General features: G+C 37.1%; 1 protein-coding gene across 1 annotated transcript in view; it reads left to right on the top strand.

Moving 5' to 3' along the window:
* The window catches only part of atrnl1b (attractin-like 1b), a 71,845-nt gene extending 58,953 nt beyond the window's left edge, over window positions 1-12,892 (top strand). The window contains exons 27-29 of the mRNA XM_062442058.1: window positions 2,970-3,077; window positions 9,847-9,961; window positions 10,816-12,892. Of these exons, the coding sequence (XP_062298042.1) occupies window positions 2,970-3,077; window positions 9,847-9,961; window positions 10,816-10,940 (348 nt within the window). The 3' untranslated portion in view covers window positions 10,941-12,892. The remainder of the gene's footprint in view (window positions 1-2,969; window positions 3,078-9,846; window positions 9,962-10,815) is intronic.
* The last annotated feature ends 14,138 nt before the right edge of the window (window positions 12,893-27,030 follow it).

The raw sequence follows: 27,030 nt of genomic DNA, 5'->3' as shown, positions 1-27,030 counted from the left end.
GGTTTTTTTCTCTCTCAGCCTTACCTCCCCCAGGGGAATGTTTTCACAGTGACTCAACAAAGCTTACATGGAAGAGACCTGAACTTTCGCCTCATTCACTCCCCACCGGTCTGTTGATGTACAACTGTGAAGGCCAGTCAGTATAGAAATGGTTTAGTGTTTTAAAAGGCTCCAACATGGGCTGCACCTAAACAATTAATGCATTAATACACACAACACACAAATGCCATGAGCCTAATTGTTTTTAACTTTTGCTTGCCGTCATTTGAAACACACACATCAAACAAATCTTAGATATTTACAACCCAAGCATTTATATGGCTAGTTCGAGAAGAACCCTCTTAAAGACCACATACTGACTCTACTTCTGTCTTGTGTCCTAAATTTTGAACAGGATTTACAAGGAACTCATTAGGCAGCAGTTATAGCATGATTACACAATGATGATCAGTGTTCAGTCTGCAAATTGAATTTGTCAGAATATTTAAGGAGTTGTCCAAAATTAATGACAGCTCTAAAGCTGCAACAAATCAGTCAAGTAGTCGATAATAGTGTGATAATTTATTGTTTTTAGTCAATTTTTTACAGGTGTTATTGTCTGGTGTCTTTAGTCATCTATGATACTAAACTAAATGATGTTGGGCTGTCAACTTTTGACTGGAACAAAACAAGACATTTTGGTTTGCGTCTTTGGCTTTCACCATTTCCTGACAAACAATTAATCAGTTAATAGAGAAAATAATCCAAAGAGGAATTGAATAATAATAATAATCATCCGTTGCAGCCCTACTCAGCTCTAACTGTTAAAATGTATATTATTTTATACGTACAACCCAACATACTATATACGTACAAATTTGCATAAGAAATATTAGGGAGAGTAATGTTGTGATCTCTTGCTTTATTGTCTGAAGTCTTTTTTTAATTCAATGCAAATTGAAGAATGGTCTGTGCGAGTATTTGTGATGAGTCACTGGTAGCTCCTAAATATCTCATCATGGTTTTTGCCATAATTAATTGAATGTGTTCCTGTGTACATCTTCAGTAGGGCCAACAGCACATTCACTGGGTGATATGTAAACCTGTCACATAGATGGAGTCCTTGATACCGCAAGACGTTGATTCAAAGCAGGTTTTTTTTTTTTTTTGTTCGTTTATGCTTTCAGAATGCTATCAACCTCTCCAGACCTCATCTGAATTTAGCCAATTAATAGCCAGACTAATGAATACTTAATTATATTCTGAGTGAGGGTGGGGGTCTGGACACTAGGATCTCAGGGTTCATTACTACACCAAGGACAAACTCCTATTGAAACAGGACCACCAGGAAACTCGACGCTCTCATTCAATGAATAGAAACAGACATGCAGTTTTATTAAAGGCACAATGTGAGATAATTAGAAAGTGCTGAAGCAGTCCACTGTACAAAGAAAAAACGTATAGATTTTCTTATTGCTTTGCATGATGAAAAGAATAGTTTTACTCATCTGAAGGTAAAATAATTATAATTATTAGGTTTTTCCTACTATTGCAGTTTTTCATAGGTGCTATATTAAGCGTATATGTACTGTATTACTTTTCATGAAATTGCTTGTATATTTGTGCACATGTAGAGAACATTTATTGAATTTCAGTAAAGAGCAGAGGAAGGGCATGTTATGAGGCTGATCATCACAGCAACCCGATGTGCTTAGTAATCTGAAGTACAATTAGATCTTAATGCAGCACACTTAAGCTCATCACAAATCCAATACCAATCAGTGATGTCCTTGGCGCTAAGATGGCGGCCCGTTTAGATATTGATCAGACACTGCGCTGTTGATGAAAGTGTGGCGCTAGTTGTTTTACAATATTGATTAGTGGGGAACAAGAGAAGCTATTTTCTGCTCAATCTGAGCAACAGAAATGGTGTCACCATTAGGCAGTAACCCAACCACAGCATTTCTGTGCAGAACCTTTGGGACAATCAAGTTTTTCTGTGATGGTTTACCATGTGTGGAAAAAACCCAAAAAACAGTTAATATCGTTTAAGAGCTTGCCATGATCTAATAGATTAAAATGTATTCAGTACAATGCCTTTATTGTCATTGCACAGCAGTACAATGAAATTATGTGTCCCTTGTGGTTAGTACACATAAAAACAGCAACAGACAATAAACATAAAACAACATACAATGAGACACATAAAAGACATAATGTAGTCAAAAGATTGAGAATTTACAGGTTTTTAATGTTGATATACGTTTACTTGTCATAGTTCTCCTCGATTCTTAGTCTTCCCATTATGTTAAGAAATGTTTGGAATATCATGGTATCCTACTTATGTGAAGAGGATGGTATTTCAATTTTGTAATATTATATTACACAATTTTAGATCAAACATCTGGAAACTCAATATGTTTACCATGGGGATCTTTGAGAAATGTGGGGCACAAAATAACTCCCTCTGTCCTCAGGGCTTCGATGTTTTATAGATAGCGTTTCAACATTTCCTCATTGATATGTGCTATTGATTTTTAGCTTTATACTGTAACAGCCCTGAGGATGTAGATTACTGTACACGAACACTGCAATTGTCCACAGTTTTTCAATTTCAATTTCTCTCAAACTCTTTGCAGTGTATTCTCATGAAATGTTTCATTGCGTCTTATCTAAAACCAAGTTTTGTATTTTATATGAAACAAATACAACATTATGTAAACACAGTATTATGATTAGAATACTGATGACGTTTGGATCGATTACTACATGATTGCTTGTAATTCACATAATGGTGGCATTGATTTTGGCTTCCATTGAGTTTTTATATTTATGATGTATATTCTGTCTAAATAATGTACACTAATTGTATTTTTATGCAAATATTTCAATGTAGCATTTTCTCAAAATTCCTTTATGTCATTTTGTATTGTTTAATTAGACTAATGTCCTATGTTGTGCTCATCTATCATCTGTGTTTGATGTTACAGCAACTAATGAGAGAGCGTCAGCAGATGGCCAGTCGTCCATTCGCTTCAGTTGCTGTTGCTCTGGACGCCAGGGGAGAACAAACAGAAATGTTGCAGCCTATGGTTGATGTGAGTCCTGTGTTTGTTTGTTTACATATACATGCAGATAAAATGATGTCTTTAAGCATTTTTTCATCTTTTTATTATTTTATATCCAGTTCTTACGTTTTACAGTCCAAAGTCTTCAGGTTAAAACACTTTACAGTTGCTAGAATCTTTAAAAAGTTTGTGCATGTTACCCCCTATCTGTCAGGCATCTAATACAAGCAAGTTCTACTTATGTACAGAATGTTGCATAGAACTGAACTGCTACATTAATTAGACCTTATTGTGCTCTACTCGAAAAAGCTTGTGCCCTCTACCCGCAATATGTTTGCCTTTTATCCACTCCCCACATCAATACGAAATCAGCCAGTGAAGGGTCCTTTCTTCTCAGGTCCCCCTCCTTTAGATTAATTTGTCCTCTGTAATAATTGCTGCAGGCTTGCTGAACTTTTTTTTAATCGATTAAGAAAAAAGAAAGAAAGAGAAAAATATATTTTATGAGACATGAAGTCATGAAGCCAAGATTTTTTCATGGCTGTTTTAATCTTCTCATGAGGAAAAGACAGTCACTGACTTGAAAAATGTCACTGGTCAATGGTGACGTCAGGATGGTTCATGGAACATTGATGGTTTACTTTTGTTATTGTTCTTTCTCCACTGTGAACGTTTGTTGTATATTTTCATTTTGTCTAACTGTTCTTGGGTTTCTTTTACTGGGATCATGCTGCATTGGGATTTTGCACTCAAAACGTGATGTTATTATACCATAGAAAGTCATATGCTTTCTTTAGTTTACTGTCCAGTTACCCTTTCTCCTTTGTATTCCTATTATGTTAATACCCCCCATCCAAATAGAAAGTAGAAAAAGAAGTCTGATACTAAGCACAGTCAAGGTCTCAGTGCCACATGGGATAAAAGCATAGCATAAAGCAATATGGAGCGCTACATCCTCAAATTGACATCAGAGGACCAACCGTGTTTCCTCACCCAAGGCCAGTGCTATGTCACCAGCCACTGAGAAAAATAAAATCACTGTGGCAACCAGCAAAGAGACCCTACATTAGCTATTAGTGTAGTGCTGAGTGGTACTCACCATGCATTATGCTATTGTGAAGGGCAATGTAAAGAGCAGAAGAGGAGGAAAACAATGCTTCTTTACTCTCAGAGTGCACTTTATTGTCGCACTTTTAAAGCTGTGTGGTACAGTCTGAACCTGATTGGTGTCGGAAACCACTGCTTTAATATTACCAGCTTTGATCTAAGTGAACTGTTAATTAGGTGCTTGTCAGTGGGACGTGTATGTAGTGTCTATCTAAATAATTAATTCCAGGAGTGTGCCTCCCTTTCCTAAAGACCAAAGAGGCTGTATTTATTATGGAGTGCATTATGGTGGAGATTTTGCGCCCACTTGAGGGTATTGCCATAAACAGTGTACCAAGCTGTTTTGGAAATGATAACTGGAAGAAAAGAAAAACAAATCCTCAGTCTTCTGTTTTTTGACCCTTTCAAAATGCAGAATGAGCCTATGAAGGCTCGACTTTCTTTTACTTAGATGTCTGTCCAGCTTTTATGGAAGTGACTGTGGAAATATTGTTGCTGAAAGCACTTGCAGTAAGAACTTTGTGTTAGAAAAATTATCACAACTCTGTTTCCTAAATTTATTCACAAAAACATGCATGGTGAATTTTTCAATGGCACTTAGTAAAACATACAGTACAGAGTAAATTCAGTAAGCAACCTTCTTGCACAATACCCATGTACATTGCCTAAATGTATTTTAATAACAGGTAGGAATGATGTGGGCTTTAATGGTTAACCAGTATAAATCTAATTAACAGTAAATCCAGTTACATCTAATCTAATTAGTGAAGTGTTGCTTGGTTTACCACTTCAGTACCTGCAGCTGCTGTTGGCACTAAGATAGTCTCAAATGACATTCAGCAATAACAGTATTACCATTGTATCTGATGAGAAGTATGGACTCTGTGGATGTAATAATGGATACCTCGTATGGTATTATCCCTTACGTATTATAATATAGACTGAAAGGTCTTAAAACATATCAAATGTAAGATGAATCTTAGTAAGGAGCTACCTGTCTGACTGATTATTAATGAGTCTGTTGAAACATTGTGACATCACAGCAAAATACACAAAGTCAAAACAAAAACACAACATGAGAGCACATTATCATCATTCAGCTTTAGAACATCATAGGCTTTGCCAAGTTTTTAAATATGTAATAGTGTATTTGGGACTCAATCTACATCGGTCTCAAATCTATGACTACATACAGCTCCATCACATACCTTGGCAACAGCTGAAGGTGAACCATATGAAACAAACCTAATTTTCTTTTATAGATGTTAATTGGTCAGCATCTGGCATCACTTAGCTATTCAAAATATTTGTTGATGTCACAGAGGACACTGATGACAGGCTTGCATTACAAGCTGCCTATTTGTGTCACCAGCTTTGTTGTTAGTTTTATCTTAGACCACTCTCTCACTGACTTAATGCAGACAAGACAAACAACATACCAAAACACTGAAGTACAATAATTTACAAAATGGAAGGAAATGCTGGTTAGATAGTAATTTGTCTTTAAAAAATACACATTAGATTTGATGACAAAATGATACAGATATATTGTACATCAACACATTCATTGTTTGTTTTGCTCACTGTGTTCGTGTCCAAAACTGAGGTTGGGTTTCCTTTTAAGGGACAACTTTAAAAATAAGTTTTAGTATCATAACTACTCCAAAAACAATGTATGCATACAGTTTGTAGTGATGTGGTATGTGCAGAAGTTACCAAATGACCACATACTCCCGCTTTAACACATGAAAACATTTTAGGACCAGATTCTGTGACTGTACTGTCAGCTCTGATCTCACTGCATTAGTTTAGCAGCAGCTCCCTGTCACAAGATCTTTGCAGACCCTCCAGCTGGACTGAAGCGATACATCACAACAGCGATCATGCACTTTTCCCCTCATCTTTGGTAGGCTTAAACCCCCTAGAGATGGACATTTGCTTTTAGTGACCAAGATGTCAGCAGCTGTTGGCCAGACACCCAATCAGGCCCAAACACTGACGGCCTAGGCCTCGATGTCACAGATGTGTCTGTTCACTATGGTTGGCATTTAACATATGGAACCACTAACGAAGAGCTAGTGTGATGGATGACACCTGTCAGCAAGAGAAAAGGAAGCAGATACAGTGTGTGTGTGTGTGTGTGTGTGTGTGTGTGTGTGTGTGTGTGTGTGTGTGTGTGTGTGTGTGTGTGTGTGTGTGTGTGTGTGTGTGTGTGTGTGTGTGTGTGTGTGTGTGTGTGTGTGTGTGTGTGTGTGTGTGTGTGTGTGTGTGTGTGTGTGTGTGAATTCTTATGAGTGATGATAATATGGTCCGTACGCTTGATTAATGCGTAGTGGAAATGGAGTGTGTGTGTGTGTGTGTGTGTCAACCTTCTTCGGAAGATATCAAAATGAAAACGGCAATTTAAAAAAGCTGTGATAGAAAAGACAACCCTATGATTGGAAACTGGATGACATACTACTATTATCCCATATTAATATGAGCACTGTACAGAGCAAATGGAAAGTAGGGTGTTGCTATTATTGCCCCTTTTTATGCAAACAGTGTTATTAAGGCTTTATTTACAAAAATCACAAGATTGGTGCACAATGCTTGTTGCAATCCTGTCAAGTAATGTGTAACTCCGAGGACTGGCATCTTTTGACCATTTAATTTAAAGCCAGCATTGCAAGAAGGTAGTTTTTTACTTAATAGCCAAAAATATTTGTGAATGTTTGTATCAAGACATTTTACATATCATGCAAAAACAACAATGTTCATCAAATGAATTCAAGATATCACCCAACCATTAGTTAACTTTATAAATAGTGCACTAAGGCAGTGTCAACAGCCCAGCGGCAGCAAAACTTAGCCAAAAATAGTGATACTGTATATTTAAGAAAAAATGTATAGGTTACTATTTGAACATGGTTCAATGCAGAGCATATATGAAGAGATTTGATTGAAGTGTATTATGATGACCTTGCAGTGGCTAATGTAAAGATTGAGACAGTATTTCTTATTAATATGCCATAAAACAGTGCAGCTGCTGCTGCTGTTACAGGTTTTACAGACCTGAGTTTCGCCTCAGTGTTTCTGATTTGTTTGGAACAGCTGTAATGATGCTTCACCCAGTGATCCATGTACTGTAAGTGGAGCTCGCAGTAGAATCTGCTTTAATCAAAAGTCAGCACAGGTTAAATTAGCTTTCTTGCATGAATGTGGTTTATATACAGCAGCTATTCATTAGCAGAATCACTTGAATGGTTTTGAAATGGCTGGCAATTTAATTGCCCTTGTATGTCAGCAGCAGATATAATATGTGCCCCTCTATCATGAATGTACCTGGGCAGATGCATGAGAATATTGTGTTCTCATCATGTGGCTTAATTGGGTTGAGCAGCAATGCACACAAACAGTCGTATTCCGTGACCCTATCCTGCCTGTTATACAGAAACATGTATTTTATGTGCAATGTGACTCATATGTTTAAAATGGAATTTTAACCTCCTTGTTTTTCTTTACAAAATGTTTTTAGTCATTTGGGGCATTAGGTGGAATAGTTGTAGGTTGGAGACATCTATACCTGATGTGGTAGTCTGTAGATACTTGAGGCCCCCTGCACTAATGGATGTGTCTAGGTTGTCCTTATTGTTGATCCAGGCTTGCATGTATGTTGGTTTTAAAGATGAATATACACAATATGTAAATGAAAAATGCAGTGAAAGGGAACAGCAGGCTCCTTGGATGTGCACATTCATTACATTATGTAGTATGAATGAAAACTATAAATGTTAGTCTTCATAGAATAGTTTACAAATTAAAGTTTGTCAGTTAAGATTTAGTGTTATTTTCCTAAAACCTACCCTTCCTTCAAAAAGACAAAAAAAAACACTTCACTTTTGTCCTGCTCTCCATTCCCATTTTTCCATATTTCCCTATTAGTTCCAGCTGATAAGATGTACAGCAGATGCAAAACAGTCAGGGTGAATGTTGACAGGATTCATAACCTCAGCAAAATATTCCTATTCGCCTGTGACTACAGAGTAAACTCATTGTTAAGCTAACGAATCATTAGCCCGTCTATATGGACTGTAAATAATTTCCCAAAAATGTTTCTACATCATATCTTTTCTCTCCCTTTTATGTCAGTTAGCTATAATTCCCAAATAATACAAACTAAAATATCAGTAAACTAAAGATCACAGAGTATTTTTGAACAAGCTAATAGGTAGTTTTGCTAATACCTTAGCCAGTCAGTGTGTTTTAAAGGGTTTTGGCTGAACAATAGGTAGGTAGTTACCTACTATTAGTAGCTATGCTGTGAAATTGTAACCATGTCAAATGTTATATTAGTTTCTTCATTTCTTTGCTCAGAATTTCCTCTTATCTGTCACTTATCCATTGTGTAGTGTGAAATGGTTAACCACATTGTCCATATTATGAGGTTCATATTACTAAACTGCTTTTTAAGCACTTTTTTGGTTACAAATACAAAGCAAAAGCCTGATGCATGTGACAACCCTCTAACTTAGAAAAGTAACTTAGAAACATAGTTGGGAACTGTGGCATTTGAATGCCAAACTTAATTGGCAGTTACAAGGAAAATTACACTGCATGCTTCATAGGAAGGGAGGTGGCACTTACTTTTGATTGAAGGACTGCACACTTCAAAGAGTAGGTGAAACAGTACTTTGATGTGAATTTACATCAGAATTGTATGTGAAGTATTTTTTTCACTTGGCAGCTAAAACAAATCTGCATTTAACATCCAACCCTCACTGTATTATGTGTACATAGTATACTGTATATATTCAGCAATTTATCAAGGCTTATTCATAGGCATCAGTGCTTATTCAAAGTACACAAATTAGCAACAATGTTTTGTTTTTGCTGTTTACACAGAAAGAAATGTAAATTCCAGTGGAACATGTTGATATAAATGCTGCATCTCACTCACTAACTCTCTCGTTTTAATGCATATACGTCCCTGTTTATCTCCCATTTTGCCTCCACCGCCTCTCTCATCTCCATTTTAAATCTAGGCAGACACAGAGAAAAAAAAAAGTCAGTTCTATTCAGACATGTTATTATTCCCCAATTTCTACCCCTTCCTCCAAAACATGCTGCGAAACCCTTGACATTCATTATCAGGATGACATGTTTTTCACGCTTGAGACAAGCAGTTTTGGCCATTAACTCAGAGGGTAGGTCATTGCGACAACACGTGGACTGTCTGACAGGGACACACACAAGTGTTTTTGTTGTGTGACCAATCAAACCGTTTGTCTCAGGAGGAGGGTGTCGCGTCTTAACTGCAACAACTCAAGCAGCTAATATAAGTGACTGTTGGTCTGTTGGTCTCCAAAAAGTAAAATGTAATGGCTGCTACAGAAATCTTGAATTCTTGCAATTATTAAGTCATTTAAGTACTTTTCATGTCTTCTGTGTGTTGCAGCTTATCACAGATTACTAGTAGTGGGTTTTTTTTAATTCCAGATAGATAGCTTTTCAGTGGTTCATTTCCGAAAGCATTCATCTGTTCTTGATGGATTTCACAGTCCAGTATTTTTACTGTATATTCTAACGAACCAGTGAACATTTTTTCTTTTTTTGGAAAGCAATTTTTAAAATGACTTTTATCGTAGTCCTTAAATAGTGTCAAGATAATGGTTAGTGATTTTTGTTTTGTTTACTCCATCTCTCTTCTCAGGGTCCACCTAAACCCGTTGCGATGGAGCCGTGTTCAGGAGGAAAAGCTGCTGTGCTGACTGTCCTCATGTGTCTGCCATCTGGTCCCTCGAGCTTGCCTCCACCAGGCCAGTCAGGTAACAAGCAATACAAACTGTAACCAGTGTCACCAGTTTCTAGTTTTTTGGTTTTGATAATGCAGGTGAGTATTAAAGCAAGCATGTTGTTGGTTTTAGGGCTGGACAGTATTAACAAAATCAAATATCACAATCATTTTGACTGAATACCTCGATCGATATTTCTACATTATTATAGGGATGACTATCGGTGCTTTCACAAAATATTTACACACTGAGATTTTTGATAAAGATAATGATGATGAAGTGGGTAAAGGCAAATAATAGAACAGCTAGAAAATTTGAAGTTAAGAAAATTGCATCACTTTACTGTAATGCAGCCTTTCGAACCAGGAAATACTATATTTATGGCATTTCATGATATTATCACAATATATTGCCCAGCCATAGTTGGTTTAATGAAAAAATTGTTGTTGTTTATGTCTGAATTTTTAAGATCTTAATTTCAATTATTTGTTTTTAAGTGGGTACATCTGATTCATGATGATTCTAAAGCCAATATACCAACATTGGATGTCAGTTATCATGACATCCATAACAATAGTTTAAAAATCCTGCACACAACTCCACAGTATATGACATAGAGTACACATTCATTTACATTGCAATAAAACATTAAAGATATCTTTTACAGTGGAAGAATTCCTCCTTTTATAGAAATGCGGTTACAATCCAAAGAAATATGAAAATCAGCTCTTGAAAGCTTCCTCTCCTTTGAAAACACCTCAAGTGAAAACATCAACATACCTGATATACCTGGTATTCTAATGGATTAAGGAGGTTGGTAGGAGCTGTATCTTTTTCACCACCCTGACATATTTTTCTTGTCTTTTTTTTCTCCCCTTCTTCTTCAGGACTCATTGTTGCCAGTGCGCTGATAGACATTTCACAGCAGAAACCATCTGACTTTAAGGAGAAATCGCAGGCTTCAAAGAACCGAAAGGCTCTTCCTCCAGCACACCAAGGCACCTGTGTCTGAGTCTCAACCCATTAGTCCATTGGGTCCCTTTTTACACCATCTGAGGTCATATTGTTCCAACCTGTCGCTGGTCCCGGTTGGAGGCCGTTCCAGAGAGAAGACACAGCTACATGTTGAAGATTTCATTTGGCTGCTACTACTCAAGTTTTCACTGAAACTTGCCAAGTCCCAGGAGCACAACTACTCTTACGTTTCCTGCCCTTGTACTGTACTCTGCTTATATCAACCACCGGTCAAATGATCACAAATCCTTCTCCAAGCTCCTGCAACAATATATCCTCCACGTACTGGGCTACAAACCTCACGGCAAAGTCGAGTGTCTACACTAAGCGGAAACCTGCCTGATGTGTGGCTAGCAATGACATCAGAGACAGATTCATTTGGAGGAATTTGCACCTATTGAAGCTTCAGTCGTAAATGTTTCGTGGCTCATCATCAATTTGCTCAGCATGAGGAAGAGGCAAAGGTCCCACAGTGTTGGAAATCAAACAGAGGATAATAAATTGCTGGCAGACATCCACTATATGCTGCCTATGGGTTTTGTTCTTCTTTTTGCTTGCCAACAAGTGGTATTCTATGGTGCTAAAGTGTTTAGTTTTTATGATAAGCCTGACTTTTACGGACTAAATGAACTCTGCCTTTTTCATTGGGAAAGCTATGTGCTAGGCAAGGACTCTTCTTAATGCCCCCGTGACCACATGAAAGTGTTTTGACACCCCCCTTTGCCAATTACCATCAATGATCTGTTTTAGCATTTACTGTACATACTGTATGTATCATCCACCTAGCTGAAGCTAAAGTCTGTATTTTCAGTGGAATACATGTTTAAATGCTGCAGAGACATGACACTGCAATCACTACCAGCGGCATGCGGGGGAAGACTTGCAATTTGAAGGAGGCACGAACAAATCGCAAAGCTAAAATAGCATGGGAATCTCCAAAGCCTAAGAAGTACGATGCATTTTATTAACAAACTGGAAGATTAATTTGTTACAAAAAAATCCAGAATTTTTCAGCGAACCCTCGATAGTAGTTACGTAATGCGGAGAATCACTGATGTTCTGGTCAGTTCTGTTACTGTAGTTTATTATCTTATCATTTTGCTGTGCAACTTGGACATCAGGCTTCTTGAACTTGCTCTTGGATCAGTTTGGTAGTTGGATGCTGTTCAGGAGAAAGACGTCTGCATAATAAAGTTAGGCCAGGGACATCATTCTCCTCTGGCTGTTACTAGTTTGTTTTGTAAGTTTTTTAAAGAGTCCGCTGAAGCTATGACTTTATTTCCATCTTTGAGTACAAGGAGTTACGTTACCTTTTTATAATGCCTTTGCGCTTTCCATCAAATTCTTAAGGAGGGGGGGCATGTTGATCTGCAGAGTTTTAAAAGCTGTCGACCATTTTTAGCCCCGACTCCACCCCTGAGCTGTACAGTGTCTTGTTGGAACAAATGTGTGAGTCTTCGTCACTCTTTATCTCTTGCAATTTCATGTGTTTGTCAGGTTTTTATGACAGAATGGCAAGAGATTATCTTTTTTTTTAGGCCTTGTCACTTGTTACTATTATATCTATGATCAATTGTCTTTTGCTACACTTGTGAAAAGAGCATTTTCTGTTGATATTTTTGTTTTGATATTTAACAGATTCCTGTGTAATAGCGCATTTAACTTGATTTTATCGTTGACTTAAACCAGTTTTAACGTCAACTATTTTTGAATTGTGCATCATTTAAGGACTGTATGGGCATTGTCTTGCTTTGTGTTGAAAAGTGGTCATTATGATGCATTTCATTAAGGTTAGTATTCCAGCTAATGTGTTTCTTATTTTGTGTTTGTAAAGTGATCCTATAACAGTGTCATTACACAGGAATCAGGGTCTCACTGTAACATGAAAAAAAAGATGAGAAAGTTCATATCAGTAATCTTCAGTGTATTTTAAAGATGGACAACACGCCAGAAAATAAAAAAAAACAGACCTGAAATTCATTTATGAACTTGTGTCTTTTCACATGCTTTTAGTTGACTGACATTCCTCTCCTGTCTGTCAGTCTGTCTGGTGTTTTTGTCTCCTAAACTTGAACCTTCAATTTGTAGTTGCATCCTGGTGCCAACTACTCAGCACTGGCTGATAGCCAGAGCTAAAGATAATTATTCCCTCTTGAAAGGGACTGAGAGAGAAGACTCAAACCTGAATCTTGATGCATTTTGTGTCTGTGCAAATGGTTTTTTTTTAACACAGCAGTAGATTCTGAAAATTGCAAGATATCTTTTTTACAGATAACGTTCTATGTAAGATAAACCGTAATATTCTTAAAATCTGTATCTAAATGTATATGGTACAACATATACATTCTTTTTACTTGTATACATTATTTTTGTTTAAATGGATTAACAGATTAATTTTTATTTAAATGTCTCAATCACTAATTTAGAGTACATGAATTAAAAGATTACAGAAAGGTTTAATGGAAATTGATTAACACAAAGGGTCAACATGCTTTAAACACAAATGCCAAGATCTTTAGGCTAGAATAAAGTGTGGGTGAATGAGACAAAATATCCGTCAGTATAAACCATGTTCTGCTGTAAAACTGTTTCTAATACAGGAAATTTTACACCATGCACAACAAAACACTGGGATGTCTTACCTGGGAGCATTTATTGAAGCTCAATCAAGGAGAATTGAGTGGCGTTTCACTTTTTCTGTAACTCAAGCTTCAATAAATGTTCCTGCATCCCGGTCGCCTGATGAGTTCTTCACTTTGAGTTAACCAGCTCCAGAATTTCCTTGACAATAATGAGCCACAAAAAATGAATGGTGATCTAGAGGACACCTTAGATGGACAAGAGCAGCACTCTAGATGGAAATTATTAGTGACATTTTTTAAATGATCTCAACATCGAGGTTCAGCCTTCTGAAACTCACAGGAGCCATCACCTTGGACCGAAGCCCAACAGTTAGAGAGCCAAAGCAAGAGAAATTATATAGTTTGCTCAATACAACATCAGGTTTGCAAAAGTGAATAAAAGGCTCAAGGGATCCACCCCAAAGATGCAAATTCTGGAGAATGTAATGGCCGAGAGAGAGAAACTGCTAGAGGACTTGCGGTCAGTTGGACTCAGGATGGATGCATCTACCTCATAAAAACTCAAACCTAAAACCTGTTATCAGTAAACTGTTTAACACCACTAAGTTATGCTTTCCCTAAAGTTTTGATCACTTGATTACATATTTTTATATTTAAAGCGTGTTGCCTTCTTTGTAGCTGCTTTTTGGGTGTCTGTCTTTGCATGGGACACTGAATTGAATTTGAACCTTTTGTCTTCCTATTTCTAAGCTTTCAGATGTTAAGATCTTTAGGTATGAGGTTTTTTTATTATGGTCTTAAATCATCAGTCACTTGACATTCTCTATATCAGCATCACACTTTGGATGGACCTAATGTATTGCTTTAACATTGATGCGAAGCTAAATTGTAAGTGTTTTACACCAAACCAGCTGAAGCATAAATAACAAAAAATAATTATTCATATTCGTTGCTATATCTTAACACCAGAAGTCTGAATAAGCTTTTCAATGATCAATAGTCTCCTTTTTGACCATTATTGTTTTGATGTAATTGGCTGCAGCAAAATATTAGTGATGACCTCATCAGATTCTCTGTTCATTGAGATAAACCTAATGGTACAAACCTTGTTGTTTGAGTGATTTATCAACCCCCAGAATTTCAGATATTATGGACCATTTTCCTATCATACTTTTCATTCATCTTGCTAAAAAGATTGATTCACGTCTGAAGTGAACAGAGGATAAAAACAAAACAAACATGACCCAAAAAAAATAGTATAATAATAAAGATCAAGATGAGGAGGTTTGTTCCTCAGTAAATACTTTTCAGAGTGCATGTGCTCGCTCCTCAACATCATAGTGTGCATCAAAGATGTAAAAGAATGAAATGGAGGCCGTTACTCTGGATAACCCTCGTTTATGTCATCAGTGTGTACTCATCAGCTGCAAGCACTTGTGAGGGCACTTTCCCTACATGCTTCTGGAGCAGAGCCACTCAAACCCTAAAGGAGTCTTCACTATGTGTACACATTATAATGCTGTTGATGCCAAGAAAGATGAACCCATTTAGTACTTCCATTTAGAACACTGTACAGACTCGATCAACTACAACATTAAAACCACCTGCCCAATATTGTGAAGGTCCCCCTCGTGCCACCAAAACAGCTCTGACCCATCGAGGCATGGACTCCACAAGACCTTTGAAGGTGTCTTCTGGTATCTGGCATCAACACCTTACAAGCATATCCTTAAAGTTCTGTGTGTTGCAAGGTTAGGCCTCAATGAAGGGGACGTTTTTTCCGAATATCCCAAAGATTCTTTTTCAGATTGAGATTTGGGGAATTTGGAGGCCCAGGAAACACAGTGAACTCTTTGTCATGTTCCTCAAACCATTCCTGAATATTTTTTGCAGTGTGGCATGGTGCATTATGTCACTGCCATCTGGGAATACTGTTGCCATGAAGGCGTGTACTTAGTCTGTAACAATGTTTAGGTAGGTGGTACATGTCAAAAGTAAAATCCACATGAATGCCAAGGTTTCCCAGCAGAACATTTCCCAGAGATTCACTCTGCTACTAGTTTCTGCCTTCTTCCCATAATGCATCATGGTGCCATCTTGTCTCCAGGTAAACCATGCACAAGCACCTGGCCTTCCACATGATGTAAAAGAAATGTGACTAATCAAACCAGACCACATTCCTCCATTGCTCCATGGTCCAGTTCTGTCATGCCATTAAAGGCACTTTCGACAGTGGACAAGGGTGCGCAAGCTGCGATTCACTGTGTTCTGACACCTATATATTATAGCCAGCATGAACTTTTTCAGCAATTTGTGCTACAGTAGCTCTTCAGAGAATCCCCATGCACATCAATGACCCTGTTGCCAGTTAATTGGTTGTCCTTTCTTGGGCCACTTTTGGTAGTTTGTGACCACTGCATACACTCCACAAGACCTGCCACTTTAGAGACGCTCTGACCCAGTCAACTTGCCATCAAAATTTGGCCCTTATCAAAGTCACTCAGATCCTTGAACTTGCTCATTTTTCCTTTTTCCAACACATCAACTTCAAGAACTGACAGTTCACCTGCTGCCTAATATATTCCACCCCTTGACAGGTGCCAAAAATCAATGTTATTTGCTTGGTTTTAATGCTGTGGCTGATCTGTGTATATGAAGGGTACATGTATAATATATGATGTTATTTAGGAAGATTTCCTACAAATGATCCATTTCAGCCCAATAATTTGCAGTTGTTGCTTTTGACTTTAGGTTACAAACAGGTTTTTTAGGTTGTCATTAGGTACAAAATTAAATCGACATGGCCTGTGTGCACTTACAGCATGTGACAGTGACAGCTCTGGAGGTGACAGGTAGTCTAAAAGCTTCATTGGGCTTTGTAATTTTTGTGGAGCTTGTGGCAGCCAGTGGTACATATGAAAGGCTGTTTGACTCCCATCTATCTTCCCATGCTGTTTTAGAGATGTTGACTTAGGGTATAAATTGAAATGTATTCAAACTAGCTACATTAGTGCATTTCTTGCCATTTGTGCTCCACCCAATTTAGTCTCATAATGACTAATGCATGATGAATAAATGAAACCTGTATAAAATTTCAGGACACAGACATGACACCCAAATTATAATTTATGGATACTGTTAAAAGTCTTCAGCACATGATTGAGGCTTTTTGTCAGGCTGACATCATTACAATCCACTTAATATTTGAGGAGCATTTTCTCTGTACCATATGATCCAATTCTCACCAAATATTCTAGTGATGAAGCCTGAGGAAAAAAACAGCCTCCATCCTGTTTGCGCAATGTGTCTATATGAACTTGGATCTTTTAGTCCTAATTAAAAATGACAATGACATTTACAATAAGAGGATGAAAAAAACAGCAGATTAAGTAAGTAAAATCAGATAAGGCTCTAAATGTTTGTATAAATATAATTACTCTTTGTTTTGAGGACATTTTCGAGTTTTGTAAAATGTAAAATTGTGAAGAAAAAAATGGAAAAAGTTGAGAATCCTTTTGGAAATTACATTTGTGAATATATATTTTCCCCATTATGACCATTATATTTACATCAAGATCAGTTTTAGGGCTTTTAAAATATGATACAACATTGGCATAACTTAACACAATGTTACCAGATTTATGAAAAAAAAAAAAAAAGATGGAACGCAGACAACGGTGCAGTTAACATGCCGGAGCTTGACAAAGTGTGCTGATTCATCAAAGCTGAGACCTGATTGGTTCAGATGTTGAGAGGTTTTCACACAAAGAACATGCACTCTTTGGCCTTTTTAATTAGATAGGCAATGTCTTTGTTCCATTTCAAACTGTGAGTATTTCCCCATACTGTATGTAAATCAGCTGAGGTTTCCTTGACATCCAGAGAGAGTGGGCACTATGTTTCAAAGAAAATGCTCATCCCAGACATTTTGTTTGTACCAGCACTAATGAAAAGCTAATGACAATTCTCCTTACAGATACAGTGTATAATGCAGCCCATTGTGTATGTAGACACTGGTAAGGTTTTAAATGCATACACTAAGGATAATAGCTGCTTGAGACCACGACCAGCTAATTGTGTCTGAAAAAGATCCAAAGATCAAACAGGCTGGTGGTTGTGTTCCAGATGTAACAGGTTTGTTATTTTCCAAAATGACAGTTATGTGAATAGAGGGCTTTGCTAAGTATTGGAGAAGGATGTGCTGAAAATATTCTGAGTGATTGTTGTGCTCAACCTGAGTCACTACTGGCAAATTAATGTCCAGTCTGATCCAACCCTGATGGTCATATTGTGCATTTTGCAATGACTGCTCCTTTATGACGTTTGAAAACTACATACTGGGTAATCAATGCTTAGTTTACATTTTATTGTTTTTTCTTAATGTTTTGGGCAGTTTACCAATTATATTTGGGGCTTTTTGTTTTGTTTGTTTTGTTTTTTTAAATGTAAGGGTTTAACATGCATTTTTCTTTTCATCTGCACCATGGGTTCAGCACTAGAAGGAGAGTGTGAAATGATGAGTACAGCTCTCACATAAAATGTTTTACATAAATTACTTATGTAAGTAGTGAATGGACCTTTTTTAGGGGATGGTTGTTATAGCCACAACCACAGTCTTTGTCTTGAGGCTTTTGTACCACTGTTTTCAGGATATCACTATTTTATTTGGAGTTAATTTACCAAACAATTTCAGGGGTAAATTGAAATGACAGCATTTTAGCAAGTTCCCATTTTTAAGGTTGACAATGTTTCATTATTTGACTTAAAAAAAACACCTCCTGAATGAATAAATGACTTTAACACATCATCCAAACCTGCAATCATTGTTTATTTTTTTAACTTTATTTTTCTTCATGACTGCTTTGAACAAAAGCACTCCAGACACTAGCATTGACACATGCTCCATCAAAATTGGTTTCTCTTATGCGAACAAAATCAAATTATGTATCATTGTCAGTGTGTTTCTTACTTCTTAAAAACGGATTGATTGATTGATTGAGATTGAGAAAACTTTATTGTCTGTCGTGACAGAAAATCCTCTTCGTCATGGCTCAGCACAATAAAAACAACACATAGACACACAGCATAAACAAACAGACACATTACTTGAGACAGGTTCTTGAGAAAAAAATAACATTGTTCCTGTATTCCTAAAATCAGATTGGCAGGGATACAAAGATTGGGTGGGCTAAAGTGGCACAGTGCTTGAGAATTCCATTGATTTACAGTTTGTTTATATGATCTAATTATGTCTTTGTTAGTGAAATGCTTGTCAAACTCTTCCTGTAATTAACTGGATAAAGTAAGGAAGACCTTTACCTCATCTTTCTTGCAAGTTGTCAAAATGCACTTAATTTAACCACTAGAGGGAACTACATAAAAAAATCCACATAAAATATCAGATTGTACTAATAATACAATAAATCTGATTTTGGTAGATGACACTAACTGTGTCCGGTTAAGAATTAACAAACATGTGACTGGGTGAACAGCCTAGGGGGCAACAGTGTGGGCAAGAGGCTCTTGAGTTCGCTGATTCACTTTCTGATGGATGATTATGGATTTTTACTTCTGTTTGTCCTGGTACTTATCCAGTATTACCAAGAGATGATGATTAATCTGTCACTTCATACAATATAATTTATGGGGGTGTGTCATATGACAAACCCGCCAAACCATCCAATATAATCCTGTTGAATTTTTTTCCCTCCCTTTTGCTGGAAGAATTTGAGAGATGCTGTGTAATTTAATGGGTTTTCTTGGATGCCAGTGCACATTGTAAATCAAACTGTCTAGGCCTTGACTGCGGGAGATATTAATGTTAGTGCGATTTACATGTAATGGGAAGGTTAAAAGAAATGAAGTGATGAATATCTGTGAGGTATTGTATATAATATATTGTCAGGGTCATGACTGCCGCATCATCATCCCTAATGAAATTTACATCTTGTTGGATGTGACATGTGTCTGCATGTGTTCTTACCTAAAGGTTTTATGAGCAAATTTCCTTTAGTATTTAAATTCCCACTCTCAGCTGCATTTTCTCATTAGTTTGTCAAATGTTACTTTATCTTAAGGCTCCTCCATAACATAGAAGGATGCTTTTATTTCACTCCGAGGAATATGGCCCTCTAATGAGGCATAGGAGAGTCCTTCATGCATCTGCCTTGATACAATGAAGCAAATGATTTACAGCCTCAATCTCACATGCAAAATACAGTGTATTGTGGTGCGTACAATACACTGTACTGTACTATTTTAAAGCCACTACTATGTCAGGGGTGTCAGCCAGGTTAAGTGCGCGAAATATGACAGGGAAACATCAAGATGATCACGCTACAATTTAGTAATTGTGAAGTAATTAAATAATATCTCAGATCATCCAATTTATAAAGAGGCTGTTCTTTCTTTTCCGCCTTCTTGTGTTTCAACACAAAAAAGCGCACCAGGTTCATGATGAATGGCAAAGGCTTATGAAAAAATCGGCTATAAAAATATGTAGAAATGACACATCTTACAGTAGCCTAATTACATGGTAAATTCTCATGTTAACCAATCTACATGTCTAATTCCAGTCATTAGGTCAATTCTGTTTCTGTAAAGGTGTAAGGTACGTAAGTGTAATGGAAGATGTAAAGGTATCTGTTGCAATTCCTGTGATTGTTTTTTTTTTTTTTACATTAATGGCTACTGTTATGACACCCTGTCATAGCCGAATTGGAGAAGCAGGTGGCACTTTAACAATGGGATTCTCAGTGGTGTGCTAAACCAAAAATCCAACAAGCATGTTCCAAAATATGAAAAGATGACACATATCAAATTACCTGGTCAAGTAGGACAAAGTACTAACATTTTACTTATTTATTTTGACTCACGTCGCAATAGAAAACTGAACTTTTTTCTTTTATTTGCTCTATTGTGAGCCAAATAAAAAGTGAAATATTAGTAGGCTACTATTGTCCTTCTTAACTAGGAGATGTGCTACCCTGTCAGAGCCCTTCTAGAAGATACAGAAGCTAAAACCTATTCTACCTATTTCACAAAAGTGGCTCACTAATATAGCACAGTACATTTGCACATTAGGAGTGTTTATTAAAGCACAAAACTCCCACAGATCAAACCCCCAAATCTAGTTGGAGTAATGCTGCATTCACGGCATAATAGCAGAATGGGGAAATTGCCTATTAAGGGCACACATAAGACTAAATGTAGCCTTTGACAATTTTTTATTGTGCAATTTTAAACTATATATAAGCAAACTACACTGATATGGCCATACGATCTCTTTTAAAAACTACATGATCGATTTTTAGTAGTCTTACTATCATATTAGAATTCCATTGAACTACCCTCAATGGTTTAGGACGCGGTTTGCCCATAGACTGTATATAAAATGGACGTAACATCCGTGACGTCACCCATTGGTTTGTGGACTGCTGCTTGGAAGCGAATAGTATCGGATCTGAGCAGCGCCATCTTGAAAATTTCAGGTGCATGCTGGGTAAAAAAAAACACGGATTCCACTTATATGGGCATCAGGAGGAGCATGAGGCGCCATCCTGAACCTGTGAACCAATCAACCTGTCAATCACAACGTAGCCACGCCCTAATGCATACCCTGCTTTATCGTCAAATATAAAATCAGGGAGGCCAACATTTCACAAATGAACATCATACTGCATTGAACAAGGCTTTAAACTAGCGATTGAGACCATAAACACATTTTGAAAACGTTTACTGAGTTTATAAATCAAGTGAGACGTTGGTGAATTCTCCATTGACTTGTATAGAGACGGAAGTCCTTTTGACACCAAAACGGTCTCCCCCTGGTGGCCTTTTGATAGAATGCAGTTTTAAGTTACTTCCGCGTTCGCATCATTTCAGAGCCCGCCTGGGTTTGCCTAGCCTCGATTCCGTTTCAAAATGGCCGCGACGTGAAAAAGGCGGCTGTCAGTAATTCATGATAAAGTGTAATTTTGTTATCTCTGTCTTTTAGTCTTTTGTTAACATTTCTCAAGCAAAAGGCGGGCTATTTAAACTTGTTACGCCCGCTGTGTGGCTAGTTCTGTTGGTTGCTGCACTAGCTGCTGCTCGCTTACCTTTTAATAACTTTGCTCACATTTTTTTTTTTAGTATTTAAGCAAGTTCACTGAGTACACTAACGTTAATATCACTTCAGGACAGCTTTGTGGAGGAATAAACATGTTTCAGCATGCTCCCTGTTACCTCTGGCCACAAATTTGCGACTTCTTGGGACTAACTTACTGATAACCCTGGGACTGTGGGTAACCCTGCTGGGTTGACTGTGTTTGTGTGCTTGCTAATATCAGGTTAAGCTGACGTTCCCTGGCATCTGCTGGTTGCAATTTCTGATCTTACTCTGCTGCCTGTGTGTGTTTGGACACAGTTTCTAATTCAAGTGAAGGGAAACGTATGACCAAACATTTGACTGATGCTGTGTGTATAGTGTGTGTGTGTTATTTGCTTGGAAGTTGCCAATTCATTTTTGTGTGTGTTTGAGCTCGTTTATGTGGTTGCTTGACAGGCTGAATCTTGGTTTACATTACAGTGAAATATGAGTACTCTTATCTTATTAAAGTATAATGCGTGTATTTGGCTGAACTGCAGCATATTTTCATCACCATGCTGATAGAGGTCTCTATCTCCATGATATATGGGCCTAGATGATAATATAAATGGGTTTAGGGATGTAAACATTGCTGTTTTATTTCACATGGCACATAATTACTTCCTCATAACGTTGGCTTCATGGCATGGTCCACCTGGTTTTTGTCACAGTTTCTCCTCACAATTACTGTATCTGCTAAGCTTTAGAAAATACTTAAACTCACGGGCTTATATGATAGCTTGCTTTACCGTTCCTCATATCATAATTACATCTAAACTGTTCTAAGGATTACTGTATGCCGCTGCACTCAATTCCCCCCTTAAGCTTATATCAATGTACTGATGATCATGATATTCACCTGCTGCTTTATAATGCTACATAACATTTTAAAGTTCCTCTGCTACAAATGATTTTAAAAAAACAGTTTTTAATATCTTTGAGTTAATAATTATTATCTACTATATATCTGACATTTTTTCCACTAATCTAAGTTGTCGCTACAGTATATTGTGATCAGAGTCACATAGCGAGGAGACATAGACTCCACATAATGCTAGTGTATGAGCCTCAATGCCAAATATCGACCTTTGTATATTTTTCAATAACATGAAATATGTTGCCTGTGAATTTGCTGCCTGTACTAGCCTGCTGATATAAACTAGCCTGGTTTACCCAGCTCATCATTTACCGTATCAAGTTTCTGTAACAATTAACCACCAGCTGGCTTTACACCACTTACCATGAAGGACGTAGCCACTGTGTCAAGGTCTCTGAGGTTACTGCTATAAGAAACACTCCCTTCAAAATGAAATACATGTCACTTTTAAAGAACAAAACAAAACAAATAGAAAATAAGATTGGAAGAATATTCTCAAATGCATTGTGGAGGAAAAGGAGGAATACAAGTAAGAAAGCTGATGATGACGTAGATTTAAAAGCAGCAGCCAACAACGTGTGACTAGACTGAGAGTACAGTGCCTCACTAAACACAAGGATATAAGGTTAGCTACACAGACTGGAGAGAGACAATCACCTTTTCATGGAAAATGAATGGACCTCAGTAATTTAAAGGGAAGCTGGAGTAAATTCTCATGCGGCAGAGTCATTATTTTGATTGAAAAACAGCTGGTACGATATATTCTAGTTTCACCCAGTTTCACCTCAGGTTGCCTGTTGTGAAAATGGTGCTCTCCATGGTGCTGAACTACTGGCTCAGTGGCATGAAGGTCCACAGTTTGGAGCATAGTGTTACACAGAAGAGGAACTGTGGTCCCTCAGTACGACTTTTATTCTATAAACCTTTTTGAAGTCCTTCCTTCATTACAGGCCAAGCACAATAAAACATGGGAGGATGGGTAACTCTCAGTAACTCCTGTGGTGCAGCTTGTAGAAGTGCAGAACGAGCATACTGGGATAAAACGAGGGTGTGGTTAGTGTTACAACACACGTTTCGAAACATTTTTACAGTCTTAGATTTAGTAGTAATTGCAGTGGCTAATTCACTTGGTTAGAAAATTAAATTAAAAAAAGAAAGAGATTAATCTTTATAAAGAAACTGGAAATAACCCGAAGAGTTAACTTTAGTGTATGTTTTCTAGACTGAGTGCGAGTAATAAGATTTCTACCTATGATGTAACCACAATGTCAATTGATAAGTGGAGCTGCAATGAATGGGGAAATTAATAATTAGTCAGTCAACAAACAATTAATCTCCATTATTTTGATTAGCAATTAATCATTTTGAGTCATTTTTTTAATGAATAATTCTAAAATAATCTGGTTCCAGCTTCTTAAATGTGAGTATTATCTGGTTTCTTTAGACTTCTATGACAGTACACTGATATGCTGGAGTTGTGTACTGCTGGTTGGGACAAAACAATCTGCAGGTTAATTAGTAATGACAAGTCCTGCAGCCCTAATTTTTGAGTCATCAATTTACAACACCATGAAGTCTCAATAGGTTACATCACTGCTATTTAATGTTATGAATAACATGTCTTCATCTCAAATTTCTTCGCTGTTTTAATTTGTTCCTGCAGGCTTACTGTAGTGTATTGTAAGTAAAGCTACAGTTTACCAGCCATGTCAAGAGCTAATAATATCACCTTTTGCTATACATATCTTAAAATGAGATTATGATTTAAGTGTTAAAATCCCAACAAGTTCTCCAACTCATCTCCTAAAAGGTAATCTCTCTCAGCTCGCTCATATTTACTCTTGTTTTCTCATCCGTTGAAGTTTTCAGAGTCTTCCATATTTTCAGTTGAGTAGAGCTTTAGGTTTTGGCTTCGCTGCACAATCAAGCAGCTGCGTTATTATCTCTTATCTTTGCCCAGCACTGCACCTGCAAAGATGTGAGGGGAAGCATCTCAAAATAACCGATGCCGTGAAGTGTTTACTGTGAAAAGTCAGGCATACCCTGACATTTGGTCACAACAACAACAACAACAACAACAACAACAAGAACAAAAAAGAAAGTAATAAAGAGAAATTGCTGCTGCTCTCCCGGTTAATGGAAAAGGTGAAACCCTCGGAGTAGTTTCAAGGTGCTGAAACAATGTTGCTGTGGAGGTAAAAGTTGCAGTAATTAGATGTGATCCCTACCAGGCAGCGCTGCAATGATTGGACTGTTTTATCAGTATCCTGTTAATCTATGCCTACGGTGAACATTTTGGATTGAATAGACCTGCAGCGGTTTTATAGAGTTGTGGGAGAGGGCGAGTCTTGAAACACTATCTCGCAGTCCTCCAGGGCTTTATGGCAAAGCAACAGTAAACCCGGAGAGCAATAATATTTATCATAGGTTTAATGGCATCTATTTGTGTCTCAAGGCTTCCGTCGGCTGCTCTGTGTGTTGCATTATTAAAACCGTAGCAGCTAAATTGTAAATATTATTCCCATCTCGGAATGTAACAGCAGAACAAGGCAAATACGACACATTAAGGTAACTGAATATACTGTGGCTGAGCAAGAGTTTCTGTATTAACAATGTCTAAAATGTATAGTTTAGAAACAAAAAAAAACCAAACATGAATAAACATCAACACAAATTCTTGTTCAACTGTTATTTTTGTGATACCCCAAACTCATTTTTATTTCCATATTAAAAATTGCTCTGCTTGATTAGTGTCGCATATCAAATTGTGGCTGTGACTAATGAATATTTTCATTATTGATTAATTGTTTTCGTCCAAATATACTGTAGTCAGTAAAATAATTTGTCAGAAGTGAAGCTCATTTTTGTGCCAAGTTTTGCCCAAAAATATTACATTTCAAGTTATATTAGAGCAAATCTTCACATTCTGAGACGTCAGAAACAACAAATAATATATTTTCCTCAATAAATGGCTTTAAAGATTAACTGATTATAGATTAAACATTCATATACTGTACACACACTGTTTTATCTATCCAGATGTTTTCATCCATTTGGTTTTAGTTCTTTTAATAAGAATTTAAAACATTACATGTGTTGCATTGCTTCTTATGTGACACTTTACCTGTAGGCTCTCTGTTAAATGATAAAATTAATACATAAATTAAATTGTTTGTCATCAATTTTATGTTGGCTAATCGAGTCATTGACAAATAGTTTCAGTCGTGGATCCACTTAAAATTCTCCTCTTTGTAAGTTTGAACATATTAGATGCTGGAGGACATAATTTGTCTCCAACACATCACTCAGTGGTGATATTAACATTTTCGATTGACTGTAGTTACCGCTACCATCATTACCCTTTGGGAAATGATCACTTTTTTCCTCCCCAACATTAACATGCAGGAATTCACATTAAAAGGTAAAACCTTAAAGTGCCCTCATGTTTCCTGAAAACAGGTTTTGTATAGTATTAAATTGCAGCTGTAATTAGTCAGAATTAAAATGTGTTCGAGTCTATTGATTCACTTTACTTCCTTTCAGTTAGAATGATGTCATTTCCATCTCATGCATAACATGAGGAGGATATTTTGGCCCTTTGGGTTTTCTGACATGTCTAATAAATCTTACGCTCTCTCTCTCCGTCATGTATTCCATCACTGTGCCAAAACAGGTGGGCCATATTCTCGGCGAGACGTGTGCCCCTCCTGTCCACTGAGCAGACTGTCCTTTAAGGGCTGCGTCCTTGTCCGCCTGTGTCACTCCCCCACGGGGGACTGATGTGATCTGACTGACAATGGCGGTCTGTCTGCCAGGTGCTATCTTCTAACCCTCGCTTTACATGAAAGAATAAATAAACTAGCATTGGCATGTTGACTGTAGAAACCAGCATGAGTCACTGTTCACCATTTTTATTTCAGCTGTTTGGCAAACTTTCAACAGATCAAATCTTTAAAATGTTGTGTAGCTAATTACACAGAAAGGTGTCTTCCTGGTAATATCTATAGATCCAATTAGATTATGTAGCAGTTACTGACCAAAACCATCATCTATGAAGAAGTGCATTATTACAGGCTTTAGTTTAGACAGGGACCATAACAAGGAACAGACACATCTCAGAAATGATCAGGATGTTTTAAAAACAAGTTTCAATGTTCTTTGTCATTATCTTCTACATTCTTTCAGTGTCTTTGATAATAAGGGTGTAATTAAGTGCATGATATCAATGCAAGTGTTTTCATCTTTTCCTCTATTTGCATCAGCAGTAATTGCTGGCAATTAATTTCTACTGACTTTTGTCTTTTGGCATTTGTTCTACTTGTGAGGTATCGCCACATTCTTTATTCATCAAATTGCTGTCCTCTTGTTCTCCACCAAGACAATAATGTAATAAAACAAAACAAAACAAAACAAAACAGGGGCAGTCTGAAAATCAAGCCAGCAGAACATATTCACTGTCAGCAATAGAAAGATAACACTTAATTTTACCCATTAAAGACAC

Source organism: Scomber scombrus, chromosome 21 (assembly GCF_963691925.1).
Source record: "Scomber scombrus chromosome 21, fScoSco1.1, whole genome shotgun sequence".
NCBI lineage: Eukaryota > Metazoa > Chordata > Actinopteri > Scombriformes > Scombridae > Scomber > Scomber scombrus.
The sequence above is the reverse complement of the archived record's forward strand: the minus strand, read 5'-3'. Positions and strand labels throughout refer to the sequence as shown.